General features: G+C 47.0%; 1 protein-coding gene across 26 annotated transcripts in view; it reads left to right on the top strand.

Moving 5' to 3' along the window:
• KCNMA1 (potassium calcium-activated channel subfamily M alpha 1) overlaps nt 1-14556 on the top strand; it is a 781282-nt gene that overhangs the window by 734452 nt on the left and 32274 nt on the right. For 16 of the 26 annotated variants that reach the window (XM_051823043.2, XM_070056989.1, XM_070056981.1 and 13 more), the window contains 2 exon segments: nt 1214-1327; nt 5296-5426. In XM_051823043.2, coding sequence (XP_051679003.1) covers nt 1214-1327; nt 5296-5426 — 245 coding nt within the window. 26 annotated transcript variants of the gene reach the window in all.

Here is a 14556-nt window from a genome sequence, read left to right as displayed (position 1 = left end):
CTCAAGTTCATCTTGATATGTACTCAGGGCTTGGGCCTGAGACCCAAAGAAGCCCAAACTGCAAACTCATAAACCTGCCAGGCTGATTCCCATCTCCTCTGTCCCACATCTACCTTATTACCTCCATGTCTGGCGCACTGAGAAGTTCAGGAGTCCACAGTTAGCAGGTGGCATGTACATTAGTCAGGAGAATTTTCACTGCAATTAAAGAAAACAAAGAAAAAATGTGTACCTGTTACTATGCATGCATGTATAAACACTACATTGTACATGTGTGTATGTCTGTGTATAAAGTCTCACAGAGTGAGAAACTCTGAGGTAGGAGTGCTCCAGGGCAGCTACCCCAGGAACTCAAGGAAAGTTCTTTCTGACATTCAATTCAGCCAGTATCCTCAAGTTAGGTTAGTGTCACTATAAAATGCAAGATGACTGCACAGTCCCAGGTCCTACAGGTTCATAATATCAAGTCCAGTGGATTAAGTGAGAATCTCTTCTGGTAACTTTCTTTTGAAGAGCAACCAAGTATTTCCTGAAAGCCCTCAGACTGACTTCTGCCCACATCCCATTGGCTAGGATTGTGTCTAAATTCAAGCCTAAATCACCCACTGGCAAAAAGTTAAGTAACTCATTTGTTTAAGATAACAACCAGGATAGGGTTGGTTGTATGATAATAATAACAAACACTCTTCAATGGCTTATGGCAACATAGCTTCATTTTCTCTCATGCAGAATACTTCACATTCTAGGCACCTGGCCAGGTCCACTCGCTGGTCTTTAAGTCCATAGTAACCAATGTCCCCACAGTCACCATGACCAGGGAAGGGCGAGGCAGCAAGTCTAATGCTTGTACCCCCTATCTGCTATCCATGGACCAGAGCATTCCACAGCTCACCTGGTCATGTCTAGCTGCAAGGGGCAGCACAGGTCCTCCTGGGTAAGTGGAGGCAGAGTGGACTTGAAAGTACAATAGGTGATTGGTACAGTCTGGACTTTGAGGGAGCCATCCGAGTGAGTTGGAATGACTGACAATGGTTTGCTTCTGTGTTCTTCTAAGACAATGACTCATCAGGGCGTATCCCAGGAGTGATCATTGTTAACCTGCAAATAATGCACTTGCTACTTTTGGGGGGACGTATATGTGCATGGTACTCTCATTATTTCCAAATTTTCTGCCTCTCTGATTCTTATTCCTGTTTTGTTTCCATCCCACCAGGATTCACACCTCCGGGAATGGACAGATCCTCTCCAGATAACAGCCCGGTGCACGGGATGCTACGCCAGCCGTCCATCACGACTGGGGTCAACATCCCCATCATCACAGAACTAGGTAGGGGTGAATGTCAGCTTTGGGGGCATTATTTGGTCCTGTCTTCCAGCCTGCAGGATATGAGGTCAGCCTCTTTCTTAGTCCTGTCAGCCTTGTGGGTTTATTTGGGGGGAAGTTGGTGAGAGGTACAGGGAGACATGGCAGATTATCCACAGGAATACTGATCTATCTTCCCTCAGAGATGAATAGACAGTTTCCTTCATGCTGGTCGCTGTTTTCAAAGAAGCATGAGATAATGGCCTTGAGACTGGGGCATGAATTTGGGAAGGGGGAGGGCAGGAGGAAAGGCTTAGTCCATGGAGCCTTTCTGGTGATAGTCGCCGGACACAGCTCTTCCGAGCATTCTCTCTGGACAGAGAGTACACACCGCGCCCTCCACCGACACACAGAACTGAGAGCTCAGCCAAATCCATTTTGACAACTGGGTAGAAACGTTGAACTACTATGTAATCACTCGACATTTAATCCTCTCTAGTTGAACTTTGAGCCAAAGGCCATTTTCAGCAAATGGCCACCGTGGTCCAAGAACGATTAGGTTTTGAGGGCCGTGATTCTTGGCTCGTGGAATCCAGCTTCTAATCCGGCCATGGCATCCACCGCGACTGTTTGCGACTTTGCAGAGCTGCTCAGTGGCTCTCTCCCCGCAAGACAAACGCCAGGTTTCTGTGCTCCCGGGTCTCTTGACTTGAGAATGTTTCTCTGCTACTCCCTCACCTTTTTCTTTTTCTGTACTTTCCTCCACTCCCTTTCCCCACCCCTTAAATGCCGTATCCAATTAGCTAAACCGGGCAAGTTGCCTTTGGTATCAGTCAATCAGGAAAAAATCAGTGGGACGCACATTCTAATGATAACTGAACTGGGTAAGAAGCACTGTTTTCCTTGACATCAGCATCTCCTTTTGTTCTCGGTGTTTCCAGCTCTCATCGGCTTGTTTTTTATTTCACCAGCTGTAACAGAAAGGCTATCCCATGGCACTGCTTTGAATGTGTTTTATTTGTGGCTCTGGTTGGAATCGACTGTCTTGTTCTGGCCTTTCTTAATGATTTTTTTTTCCCTACGCAGCATCCGTAAACCTTTGATCGCACCCATCTGACCTGGCAGTTGTTTCCAAAGCATCTTTGCACTAATTCATTTTCTATGGACCAATCTTTTTTTTTTTTTTTCCACGTGTGCCCTGCTCTCCTGCCTTCTCCCTCGTATTCCTCTTCCAACACACTGTCAGTTTGACTGACACATCTTCACAGCTCTCAGAGGAAGTCAAAGGAGAAATATAAAATTTTTAAGATAAGAAATCTAAGCCCGTGCCTTCCCTCCAGCTGTTTATTTTCCTTTATTCTGACTTTATTTGCCTTTTTTTCCCTGCTAGGCCCTTTCTCAGAAGCTCTGCTTCTGAAGCCATAAAAGTAGTTGGTTCCTAGGAGACTCTTTTTTGTTCTAAAGCCAGATTTCAAGAAGGATCTAGAAGATGAGACTGGTAGGCACTGGCATGTAGCCCTGCTCTGACCCCCACTTCCTGGTCCAGAACCCTCTCCGGGTGTCACAGTGGACTCATCGAGAAGAGGAAGGCTTTCAGTCAGCACTGCACTTGCCAGACCCATCCACACTTCCCCATGACTTGGGGGATAACTCCACGAAGGAGCCAGCAGCAGGGGCTCAGAGCTGGGGCTTGGCCTTCTGGGCAGAGACAGTGAAACGTTGCTCGGCAGGGCAGTAGGCAGAGGGTGGGGCGCTCCTGCCGCCAGTGACTCTCCAATGTCCCTGGCCCCCAGATATATTTCTAAATAAGAGAGGAGGCTTTCGACACAGGTGTCTTTCTTGGGAGATGTCTAGAAAGTATGAAAGACATTGTCTACCCATTCTGGTGCATGTGGTCTCCAGTTTGCATTTTCTGAGTCACAAAGCAGAAAGACCAAACTGTGGGACCCACAATTTGTCTTTGGACTGTTAGAAGACAAAATGACAACAACATAGCAGATCTTAACTGGTTTTGTTTGTGATTCTAGCATAAGGCAATAGTCACAGCAAAAAAAAAAAAAAAGGTTCAGAATGCCTCGCCCCGCCACCTGTCAGATTATATCGGTGGCCAGGGAAAAGGAAGTGACATACACAACCTGGAAGTGAAGCGGTTCAGCCTGTGACTGTCTTGTTTGAACCTGGTTTGAATAGTTGGCTGCTTGTGATTGGCTGAGACCCTTTCCTTATTACCAGCATAGGTTACAGACTATTTATACATAGAGTTAGGTTACAGTTCACTATGAGAAACCTTCAAGCCAATCTTAACATATGCACAGAGGCAGCTTGAGGTCAAACCTAATTTAACAGGACAGTGAAGGGCGATGAGGAAAAGCTACCACTTGAAGGATCCATGAGGTTTCCAAGAGACACAGAGGGCAGCTGGGAGGATTGGTGAAGCAGTGGGTTGATGGCAGGGCGATCAGGATAGCTGCTCCCATGTATGTGGTGCACAGTGTGATCCCGGAGCTGGGCCGAGCTATCAGGCACCATTTCATGGGAACCTGCTAACAAACTCCTGAGAGAGCTGCTCTAATTTCCCCATTTTATAGAGAGAGAAACTAAGGTAGGGGAGGATGAAATGCTTTGCCCTAAGATGTTGGTGGTTGAGCCTGGCCTTAAATCTGAGTTGTCAGAACCTAGAATTTGGACTTATACACACACACACACACACACACACACACCAGCCTGCATGCAGTTCATAGGCTGTTTAGACAGTGGGTACCCACAATCAATCAACTCTGGAAAAATCAAGCAAAGATTTTTCCCTCATTAGAACATTTCTCTGGGGAAACAAGATGGTGTCATTTAAAAATAATTCCATGCCTAGCCTTGTATCCCATTATCATTTATTCTGCCTCTTGCAATAAACAAACAAAAGTTTTTCTAAAAGAAAAAGTTATCAAGAAAGTTACTTTCAAAAAAATTAAAACAATAACTCCAGGAAGGAGAATTAGTTGCTGCTGCATTTGGAAAGGAATCAGAGAGGGGAAGCGTCATCTGTTCTCTTCCTAAAAGCACGATAATTACTTCAGGAGTCATGAGTGCCCCCTCTTCTCTTCCCCTCTCACCCTCCCCCTATTACTTGCTCTGCAAAACTGATCATTTCTGCAGCCAAGATGGGAAGGGAAATTAATTTGTCATTTAATTTTTAATAAGTTAACGACATCTGAGTGACACAACTAATCAGTCTGTACGTGGTGCGGGAGACGTCCTGGAGGAATCCTGAGACGGAAAGAAAGTAGTACAGCATGCAGGCAGAAGCACACGAGAGAGAGAGCTGTTCCGAAGGGGAGAGGGAGAACGCTGGTGTAGCCTGGCAAATCAGAATATGGAGCGAGTCATTGCAGCGAGCAGCAGGGGACAGCCAGGGAGCCACCCCACCTGGGGCTTGCTGTGTAGTCAACAGGGCCTGGTGCATCCGGCGCTCCCCAGGCCAAGCCCCAGGGCAGGCTGTGTGGGGCCTGCTTGCAGGTGGCATCCTTGCTGTGTGCCTGTGCCGTGCTCCTGGTTCATTGCTGTTTACTCTCCATGAGCTGCTTTCTTTTCTTTGTGCTTACACGTACATCCCAGCATGGCTGCACATCATTGAAATATGTCCACCCCTCAAAGGATGTGGCTACCAAAAAATACTGCTCCAGGGTGGTTTTTTGGGGCCATGATTCTAAAACTGTACCTGAGGATGGCCAGTGTTATCTCCTGGACCTCTGGCAGCTGCCATGGAGCAAGCCTGCTCTGTCTCATGCTCTCCAGGTCCCAGAAGCTAAAACGATCACAAGGAGCAGTCCCTTGAGTCTCGCTGCCTCCACCCCAAAGATCCATCTACAGCTCCCCACCCCCACGCTCCGCTTCCTTTTCAGTAACTTCAGTGTTTCTACACCAGTAGCCTGGTCTCTCCAGCTTTGCCGCACGGGTGTGGTCTTGAGAGCTCATTCTGACTTTTACACTTTTCCCAGTGAACGACACCAATGTTCAGTTTTTGGACCAAGACGATGACGACGACCCCGACACAGAACTGTACCTCACACAGCCCTTTGCCTGTGGGACAGCCTTTGCCGTCAGCGTCCTGGATTCACTCATGAGTGCGGTGAGTCCCCCTGCTCCTTCCTCCCTACTCAGGGTCGCAGGATGTGGCCATGCAGCCCCTCCGACCTTAGAGGCGCTGGGCTGGAGCTTCAGCCACGGTGGGAAGCGCAAGTTCTCGAAGGTCGCAGTCTAGGAAGGGCTAGCAACATTAACCACGCTCTCACACAAGTCAAGGTTTGATTATAAATACTTCCAAGTGCAAGGATGGCAAGACAGGCTGAGAGTAAATGGGGGGGGGGGCACTTGGTCTAGTTCTGGGCATCAGAGAAGCAGTAATATATAGACACTTCAAAAAAAGTTCATGGAAAATGGAATTTAAAGATAAGCTTATTTTAGTGCAAAAAAAGTTGAAATCAATTCATGCAGAGCTTCCTAAAAATGTTAATGGAAGATGTGTTTATGAAAAAGCTATGCATGGGTCTCTATAGTATCTTGCACCAAAATAAATTAATCTTTAATTCCACATTTCCATGAATGTCTTGAAGTACCCTTGTGTATTTTATGCTGAGCCCTAAAGAGGGGAGACTTTGTGAGGAAGAATCTTTCTCAAAGGACAAGGTGAAGCCATGCAAAGGCCTGGTGGTGGGAGGAGCCTGGGGTTCTCACAAAAGGCAAGAGAAGCCGGTGCACTGGACCACAGTGAGAAAGGGACTGGGCCAACAAGGCAGGGTTAGATCTGAGTGACCTCAAAACCGATCTTTTCCTTAAGATCAGCGAGGAGGCGTCGAAGGGTTTTAAGTTGGAGAGTTGGCTGATCAGGTTCATGTTTTAAGGGGGTTGCCTTGGCTGGGGGAGACAAGGTGGAAGCTGGAAACATCAGAGGCTCCTGTAGCTTGGGCTAGGTGGACTAGGTGGAGATGGAGGGAGGTAGATGGGTTTCTATGGCGTTTGTCAGTAAAATTGGTTGGGACTTGGGAGTCGATAGAACATGAGCAGAAGATTGGGACAGTGTGTCCAGGGGGACTCCCAGGCCACTGCCTGGCCCTGGGGCGAAGCTGTTGGGCATGAGGGCGAGTGCTGGCCAGTTCTCTGCTGCAGAGAGGGGCGGAGTGGAGGTGAAGGGAAAGGGTGGCTGGCTGAGCCCAAAGCAGCTTTGGTTGCTTAACACCAAGCAATCAAGGCATCCACTTCCTTGTTTTTGAAACAAATAGCAATTTAAAAAGCCGATCCCAGCTTAATGGAGCAATCTTTCACTGCAAAAGATAAAAGCAGGCATTTAGAACGGGTCATAACCCGCGTGCTCTGAAGTGTTCCTACTGAGTGTCTTTATTTGCTACACAGCAAATCCTCTTTATTTTGGAGTTGTCAAATTCCCAGTTTGTGAAAGTACAGACATAGGCTGGATAAAAACTGACCTTTGGAGAATCCACAAAAAAGAGTTTTATCCAACACATTAAAATCAAATTTGGAGTTTTTTACACCGACATTTCTTAATAACTTTGTGCTCTTGGATGTGTTAAACAACTGATATGCTAATTATGCATTATTTTCATCTGTTCATTAAAGCTAATCCCAGAAGGACCCTCTGTTTGTGGAGAGGAAAAAAAAAATATGAAGCTTTTTAAAACTAATTTAGGTTATTCTGTATTCTTGAACATGGTCTAACTGTAAGCCTATCTTAGTGAAAAATCAAAATTATGGATTTAAACATAATTATGAAAGTCTCATCCCAAGGCCTTGCCACTGCCGTCTAAGCCAGCAAGGAGATACAGTGGTCCCTGGAGAAGAGCACCCTTGCTTGTCTGAGGTTTGTGACCTTTCTGATGGCCTCGGAGCCTGGGCTGGCTTTTCGTAGCTGCCAGGTGTGTTGGAATCAGTGTGGCCAGACTCCTCTGGCAGACAAGAAGGAGTGATGGAAGCCTTGAAGTGATGTCCTCGTGAGGGTGCCAGATTCCCTAGAGCAGGCCTCATTCTCCCCAAATCTAGTTTCAAACAGATTTTTAAGATTCATCTCTTTAGAAACTGCATGTTAATTTTGAACGTAATTAGAGAGAATGCAGAAACCTGTTCTCACTGAGGGATTATTTGCCTGTTTGGTAGATCTTTATATTTTCTTTTCATAACTACAAAGTATTTTTGTTAAAATTGTTAAAAATCCAACTTTTAAGCTTCTTAATGTCAGACATTCAGTATATGCCAAGCAGGACCAGCTACATAAGGCTATTTTTATTTTTATTTTTTTAGATTTTATTTATTTGAGAGGTAGAAATACAGACAGAAAGAAAGGTCTTCCATCTGCTGGTTCACTCCCCAAATGATAGCAACAGCCAGAGCTGGGCCCATCTGAAGCCAGGAGCCAGATGCTTCTTCTAGGTCTCCCATGGGAGTACAGGGGCCCAAGGACTTGGTCCATTTTCTACTGCTCCCCCAGGCTATAGGAGAGAGCTGGATTGGAAGAGGAGCAGCCAGGACATGAACCGGCGTCCATTTGGGATGCAGGTGCCAGAGGCAGAGATTCATAAATTATTAAGAATTTCTACATGGTGATGGGTGAGTGTTTAACAGACTATGGCCCCCAAGCAACCACTCAGACAGAACACCCCACCCCTGAAGCCAGCTCTGGCTCCAGAAACTGCAGTTGGTTTAAGCACCAGAGAACTTCATCTCTTCATAGCCAGAGTGGTCCACGGGAGCCATGGAGTAGAGGAGGGGGCCCATCTGGACTTGAGTGGCACAGCTGTCAATCTATAGCATCACCAGGGAGTCAGTTCTTAGAAACACAGGTAGGAAATCAAAATGAATTCATTTGACATTTTTCTAAAAAAGACATCAACCAAAATGTTTGGGAGAGAATGGCTAGGGCATGGATGGATGCAGTAGTCTGAAAACACATCTCTTCCACGATCTAGCCTGGGGAAAAGGGGGGCTCTGGAATCTGCTAGCACTCCTTGTACTTGTCATCAGCATTATCCTCTATGCAGGGCCCAGAACTGCACTAGGCATCCCGGCTACGTTGTCTTACCCTTTGGACAGTAACATGAATGAACCTGGTCAAAGTATTGAAGGAAGATACATTGAACTGACCTGTCAATAGTGGCTTTGAAATCGTTGACCACAATGTCTGCCAGATGGTTGCAGACCTTACTTTCCTCGTCTGGGATGAGCAAGTTCTATAGTGAGGTCTTGAATTGAGTCTTTTGAATCGGGAGGTCTAGACTTTTCCATCAGAGCTTACCTGGGATCCCTTTGCATTCCGCGCTAACCCTTATTTATGAAACAGTAGATTAGTCAAGTTCCAAGGCAGCCACTAGAAAGAGCTAAGAGCGTTGGCAAGAATATTAATTGAGGAAGTGAGGCTCCTCCACACAGCAGGAGCCAGAGGCAAGCTTCCATCTCAGGCGTTCTCTCACGGGCAACATCACAACATCCACACACAAATCTCGAAAGGTGCTGGCAATCTCCTTTTTTCTAGCACTCCTCCCCAAATTGCCATTTAATCATGTGTCTAAACATTCCCTGAATATTGTCCTTCATAACTCAACTCCTGCTGCTCATGGCTTCATTTGTTAAAAGAGTAACGTCTCGATTCATCACAAGCATTCCAGGTGGAGACAGGGATGTTACAGACGTGGCCTTGTGGCGTTCTCCCGCAAGTCAACAGCAGCAGCTTCTGATGAGAGCAGTCATGATGTTGAGGAGGGTGTTCCTCTAGGAAGAAGATCACAACTTAGAAATGTGTTTTTAGAGTGATGCCAGCTTGCTGTGCGTGTGCAAATGTGCACACACACACATACACACACACATAGAGAAATTTTAACAGAAGCCTGCATGCTGTCAGGGCTGAAGCCAGCATGTGAGCATTCAGACTTGTTCTCTACCCAGCCACCACTTCCTCCAAGCCCAGTTTCAGCTCCACTCGCGAGAATATAAGACGTGGACTCAAGAGCCAGACTGTGTGGATGCAGTGGCCATCCACTCGTCCTCTGACCTGGGGAAGCGGTGCTCATGAACCTTCAGCCCTGCCCCAGAGATCTACCACACTGAACCCTCAGCATCAGTGGAGAAGGAGCAGTGGAGAGATACTTCCTTCTGGGGAGAAGAAAGGGCATCCTATTCAAAGTTTGAGGTTAATGAATTCCGGTACATGCAAGTCACCTTCTGTCTGTCTGTCTGTCTCTCTCACTCTCAAGAAATTAAGATACGAAGTTTTAGGTTTGCAAGGCCACCTAATCTGGAAAAATACAGAAAAAGTATAGCCTTACAGTGTAAAGATAAAGGGCAAGGCAAGACAGAGAGCCGCTTTGTGAGTGCAGGATACATCTGAGTACTAGAGGCAGGGCAGAGCACGCCTTCCCCTGGACAGACTTCCGCCGCCCAGCCCCCGGCACAGAGGAGACTGAGTGTGTGAGAGTCTGATGCCAGCTGTGTCTTCGCTTTCCCACTACTCCATAACGCCCAGGGCGGGGTTTGCGCAGGCAAGGAATTCGTATTTTCATAACAAACATGGCAGAGGGGAACAGCATGGGGCCCGGCTGTGATTTAGGATGTACTGCCCTGGGTCCTGGTTTGCTAGCAGCCCTTACCTACCTTTTTTCCTTGTCTGGGGCTATTTGGGTTTGACTGTTAAATGGGAATGATATTAACAACCACTTATAGCTTTACGGTATTCAGGTATAAGCAATGGTGTATAAAAATATTTCACAGAACAGGTTAAATACTTCTTAAGATCACATGTATTTACAGAAAAGAGATTGATTATATATGAAGGGTCATCAAAAATCATTGGAAATGCATATTATGAAAAAAATGCATGCATTGATTTAAAAATATTTTGTATCAAAATAGTTACCTTTCCATACCATTTTTCAATGGCCATTTGAAGCACAAACATGTTTGTGTATGTGTGTTCTCATGAGCAGTCTCTCTCTCTCTCTCTCTCTCTCTGAAAGATTTATTTATTTATTTATTTTAAAGAGTTACACAGAGAAAGAAGGAGAGGCAGAGAGAGGTCTTCCATCTGCTAGTTCACTCCCCATTTGGCTGCAACAGATAGAGCTGGACCAATCTGAAGCCAGGAGCCAGGAGCTTCTTCCGGGTCTCCCACGCGGGTGCAGGGGCCCGAACACTTGCACCATCTTCTACTGCTTTCCCAGGCTATAGCAGAGAGCTGGATCAGAAGCAGAGCAGCCAGGACTTGAACTGGCGCCCATATGGGATGCCAGCACTGCAGGCGGCAGCTTTACCTGCTACGCCACAGCGCTGGCCCCCAAGCTGTCTCTCTTTTTCTACCTCTGCCCTCTGCTCCCCCACCTCACACAGTCATATATTACAGTGTAAGATTTGAGACCTAAGTGGGTAGATGAGTCTGGGGTAGCCTGTTCTGATGTTCACATCTCTTATATCAGAAGGCTTGCCTCTGTTTGCCAGAAATAACTTTGCAAAGCCAGAAACTGGGTTCCCGGGAGTTACTGTCATGAAACCACTGGACTTCCTGAGGGCCCAGCCCCTGGAGTGGTGTCACAGAGAAGAGTGAGCTCCTCATCAGTGCTGTGTGTTGGCAGCTGCATTCCACAACTGACTGGCCCTGGTCCTGTGGCTTGCACACGGGAGCCTCCACTTCATAACCTCCCTCGTTGCCCCACCCCACCTCTTCCTAGCCTCTAGTAATCTCCATTCTAAATTCTGATGGACTTCGTAATACTTGCACATGGTTGTGGACAAGTATGGCGTTAAAATTTAAGAAAGCATATTTTTGGAAAAGGGCTTCTTTTGTTAACTGTACACAGAGGTTAGGCGGCAAAGAATCAACCTGAGGCAGATGGGTGAGCAGCAATGTCCCAGTGACAAACGGTAAAGGAAGTTCAAAAAGTTCGTGGAAAGGTTGACTTAAAGTATGAGCTTATTTTGCACCAACAACCTTTGAGATCCACACCTGTTTGGTTCCTGCTATGCATTTTCCATAAACTTTTTGACGACCCCTCGTGTTCTGCTGGCCCCGGGAGCATGCACCGCTCTCACATCAGGCCCGGCAGGCCTGAGAGAGGGAGAAAAAACTCCAGTAGTTCTCGTCCCTCATGGAATAAAAACACTAAAAATAAAAATCTACACCATGAACACCAGCAAATATAAAAAATGGCAGCTATGACATGGAAAATGACAATTTTAGAGCAATTATAAACGAAAGGCAGAGTGCCATTAAAGTTAAGGCAATGTTATTAAAAGATGTGTTAATTTTCAGTTAAATTTTCTATAAAAGACCAATTAGTTTAAAAGGCTTGACAGCATTAACTGTGAAACATAAGCTCTGGTAATTATACTGTAAAAAAATAAAAAGAGGAGGATGCCGGAGCGTGGTGGAGGCGCGTGCAGAGGGGCCGCCCCAGCAGTCTAGATGGCGCTGCCCGCCCAGGTTTCTGGGCTGCACTTCTGTGGTTCTGTCCTTGGCTTCCAGGACCTGAGACTCATCAACCTTGGAGGTCAGTGGGGTCTCGTGTGGTCTGGGCCAGCTCTCTGATGTCAGAGAAGAGAGCAAAGAGGTGCCAGGAGAGGAATTTTCTAAGCCGGTTGCGTTGCCAATTCATTGTCCTTTTTATAAACCACCGTTTATGTACCTATGAGCTGTCTAGTGCAAGTTAGGCAGATTCTCTCATTTAATCTATTAGCTGTTGCTTTGTGTTTCATTTTTTAACCCCTGTTATATGGATGAGGCAGAGACAAGGTGGGCAGCCTTCCTGTTGTCATAGCTGTTGAATGGCAAAGCAGGGATTAAAAACCATGTGGATTCGGAAGGCTCTGCTCCTAATCAGGCACCAAGTTGCCTTACTCAGAAGAAAGACTTGCCTGGCCAGGTGTGGAACCCTAACCTAGGAAGTGGGAAGCAGGATTCTATTTTATACCTGACACTACACGGGTCTCCTAATTCCAGGTACAGCACAGGACCCTAACTCAGCTCTCTTTTGCTCCCCACTGCCCATGTGACACAGGAACAACCATCAGGAATGTCTCTTCCCAAGACAGTAATCCTGCCAGACTCGGTGGTTCCAGGCAATAGTCCCTCAAGAGTCTTCTAGCACAGGTGCCAGGAACATGGACCATGGGAAGGCATGGGACAAGCTGGCGGCGTAGAAGCTTAGCAGACAAAGGGTCACACCTGCACAATACAACGCTCCCTGGAGGATTGTGTCTTCCTTCAATTCTAGCATTTCTTTTAACCCAGGAAAGAACTGTGCCTTGGGATCAGGAGCATTGTTAGAAGGGCTTGTTCTAGCTGGCCCATCCTCTTTAGAAACAGGTAACTCACATTTGAAATCCCGGCACCGGCTCTGGCCCATGATGCTGAAACAGCCCCCTTCCTAGGCAGAGAGGCCTGGCGTGGTCTGCATTGCTGAGTGCTCTGGGATGGAGTCCACACCCCCAGCCACACAAACAGATCTATGTTCTCTAACATGACCAACTCTACAGCTTTTACAGGGAAGACGCCGTCTTTGCACCAAGTCATTCAGATCACAAAGAAACCCCGATGAAGGTGCTCAGAACATGCACTGTGTCAGGTGCAAAGTACGAATCTGCATCTGAATATCAGGGCACGGGAACAAGAGTGTTCTGCTGACAGAAATGCACCACTATTCTCTGCTCTCAAATCACTGCTTCTTGGTGCCTCTGTGGAAAAACCAACAAGAGCTGTCGGGGTGCAGTGTCCGCTCCAAGGGTAGAGTCATGAGTGGTCCCAGAGTTACACAGACACCTGGGAGAATCAGTGAGCGACTTCCGGATTGCACCTGTTGATAGGCAGCTTTTTTTTTTTTTTTTTTTTTTTGGACAGGCAGAGTTAGCCAGTGAGAGAGACAGAGAGAACCTTCTGTCCTTCCGTTGGTTCACCCCCCAAATGGCTGCTACAGCTGGCACTGCGCCAATCCAAAGCCAGGAGCCAGGAGCTTCCTCCTGGTCTCCCATGCGGGTGCAGGGACCCAAGCACTTGGGCCATCCTCCACTGCCTTCCTGGGCCACAGCAGAGAGCTGGACTGGAAGAGGAGCAACCAGGACAGAATCCGGCGCCCCAACCAGGACTAGAACCCGGAGTGCCAGCGCCGCAGGCGGAGGATTAGCCAAGTGAGCCATGGCACCGGCTGATAGGCAGTTTTGAAAATGAAACACGCTCTGAAATGTGCACAGTGGCAGGCCAGACCGAGGCCTGTGGAATAGTAGTTGCTCAATTTATGCCAGTGACTGATTGATCAAAAGGTTATGCTGTTTCATCGTACCTGATTTCCATGCAGAAGGGGAAACATGTTGAGGTCAAATCCCAAAGATCTGATAAAACAGTAACCATCCTGATTAACCTTCTAGCCATACTGAACTGGAGAACTTTTTAGTGTTCTTTGCTTAAATGCGTGGACTATTTCCATTAGAGTTGCTCATGCTCCTTGTAGACAGTTTGAAAACCCCAGAAACAACATACAGGAAATTTAACTGACTCCTATTCCCACTGCCAAAGATAGAGCTGGTTGACATTTTGGTGTTCCTTATTTCAGGGGGACAGATTATGGCACTGTCTAGTATTCTCTCTTGGTCCCTTCTTTCTTTTCCAGTTAATATATTTTTTTTTTTTTTTTTTTTTTTGGACAGGCAGAGTGCACAGTGAGAGAGAGAGACAGAGAGAAAGGTCTTCCTTTGCCGTTGGTTCACCCTCCAATGGCCGCCACGGCCAGCACTGCGGCCGGCGCACCGCGCTGATCCGATGGCAGGAGCCAGGTGCTTCTCCTGGTCTCCCATGGGGTGCAGGGCCTAAGTACTTGGGTCGTCCTCCACTGCACTCCTTGGCCACAGCATAGAGCTGGCCTGGAAGAGGGGCAACCGGGACAGAATCCGGCGCCCCAACCGGGACTAGAACCCGGTGTGCCAGTGCCCCAAGGCGGAGGATTAGCCTAGTGAGCCACGGCGCCGGCCCTCCAGTTAATATCTTATCCAGAGTCTTCTGTCCTGTCATATTCTCAGGTGGCATGATTTGAAAAATCGCTGTAGGATGTGACATGGCTTCATTCTCTAGATGACCACGAATCCAACTATCAGTCTTTTTTGAGCATTTCGCTTTTTCAAACTTTGATAAGAATGAACCCCGTGACAAACATGGTTGCATAAAAATCTTTGACCAAGTAGCATCTTGAAATCCCGAGGTAAAAAAAACTGGTTTT

Source organism: Oryctolagus cuniculus, chromosome 15 (assembly GCF_964237555.1).
Source record: "Oryctolagus cuniculus chromosome 15, mOryCun1.1, whole genome shotgun sequence".
NCBI lineage: Eukaryota > Metazoa > Chordata > Mammalia > Lagomorpha > Leporidae > Oryctolagus > Oryctolagus cuniculus.
The sequence above is the reverse complement of the archived record's forward strand: the minus strand, read 5'-3'. Positions and strand labels throughout refer to the sequence as shown.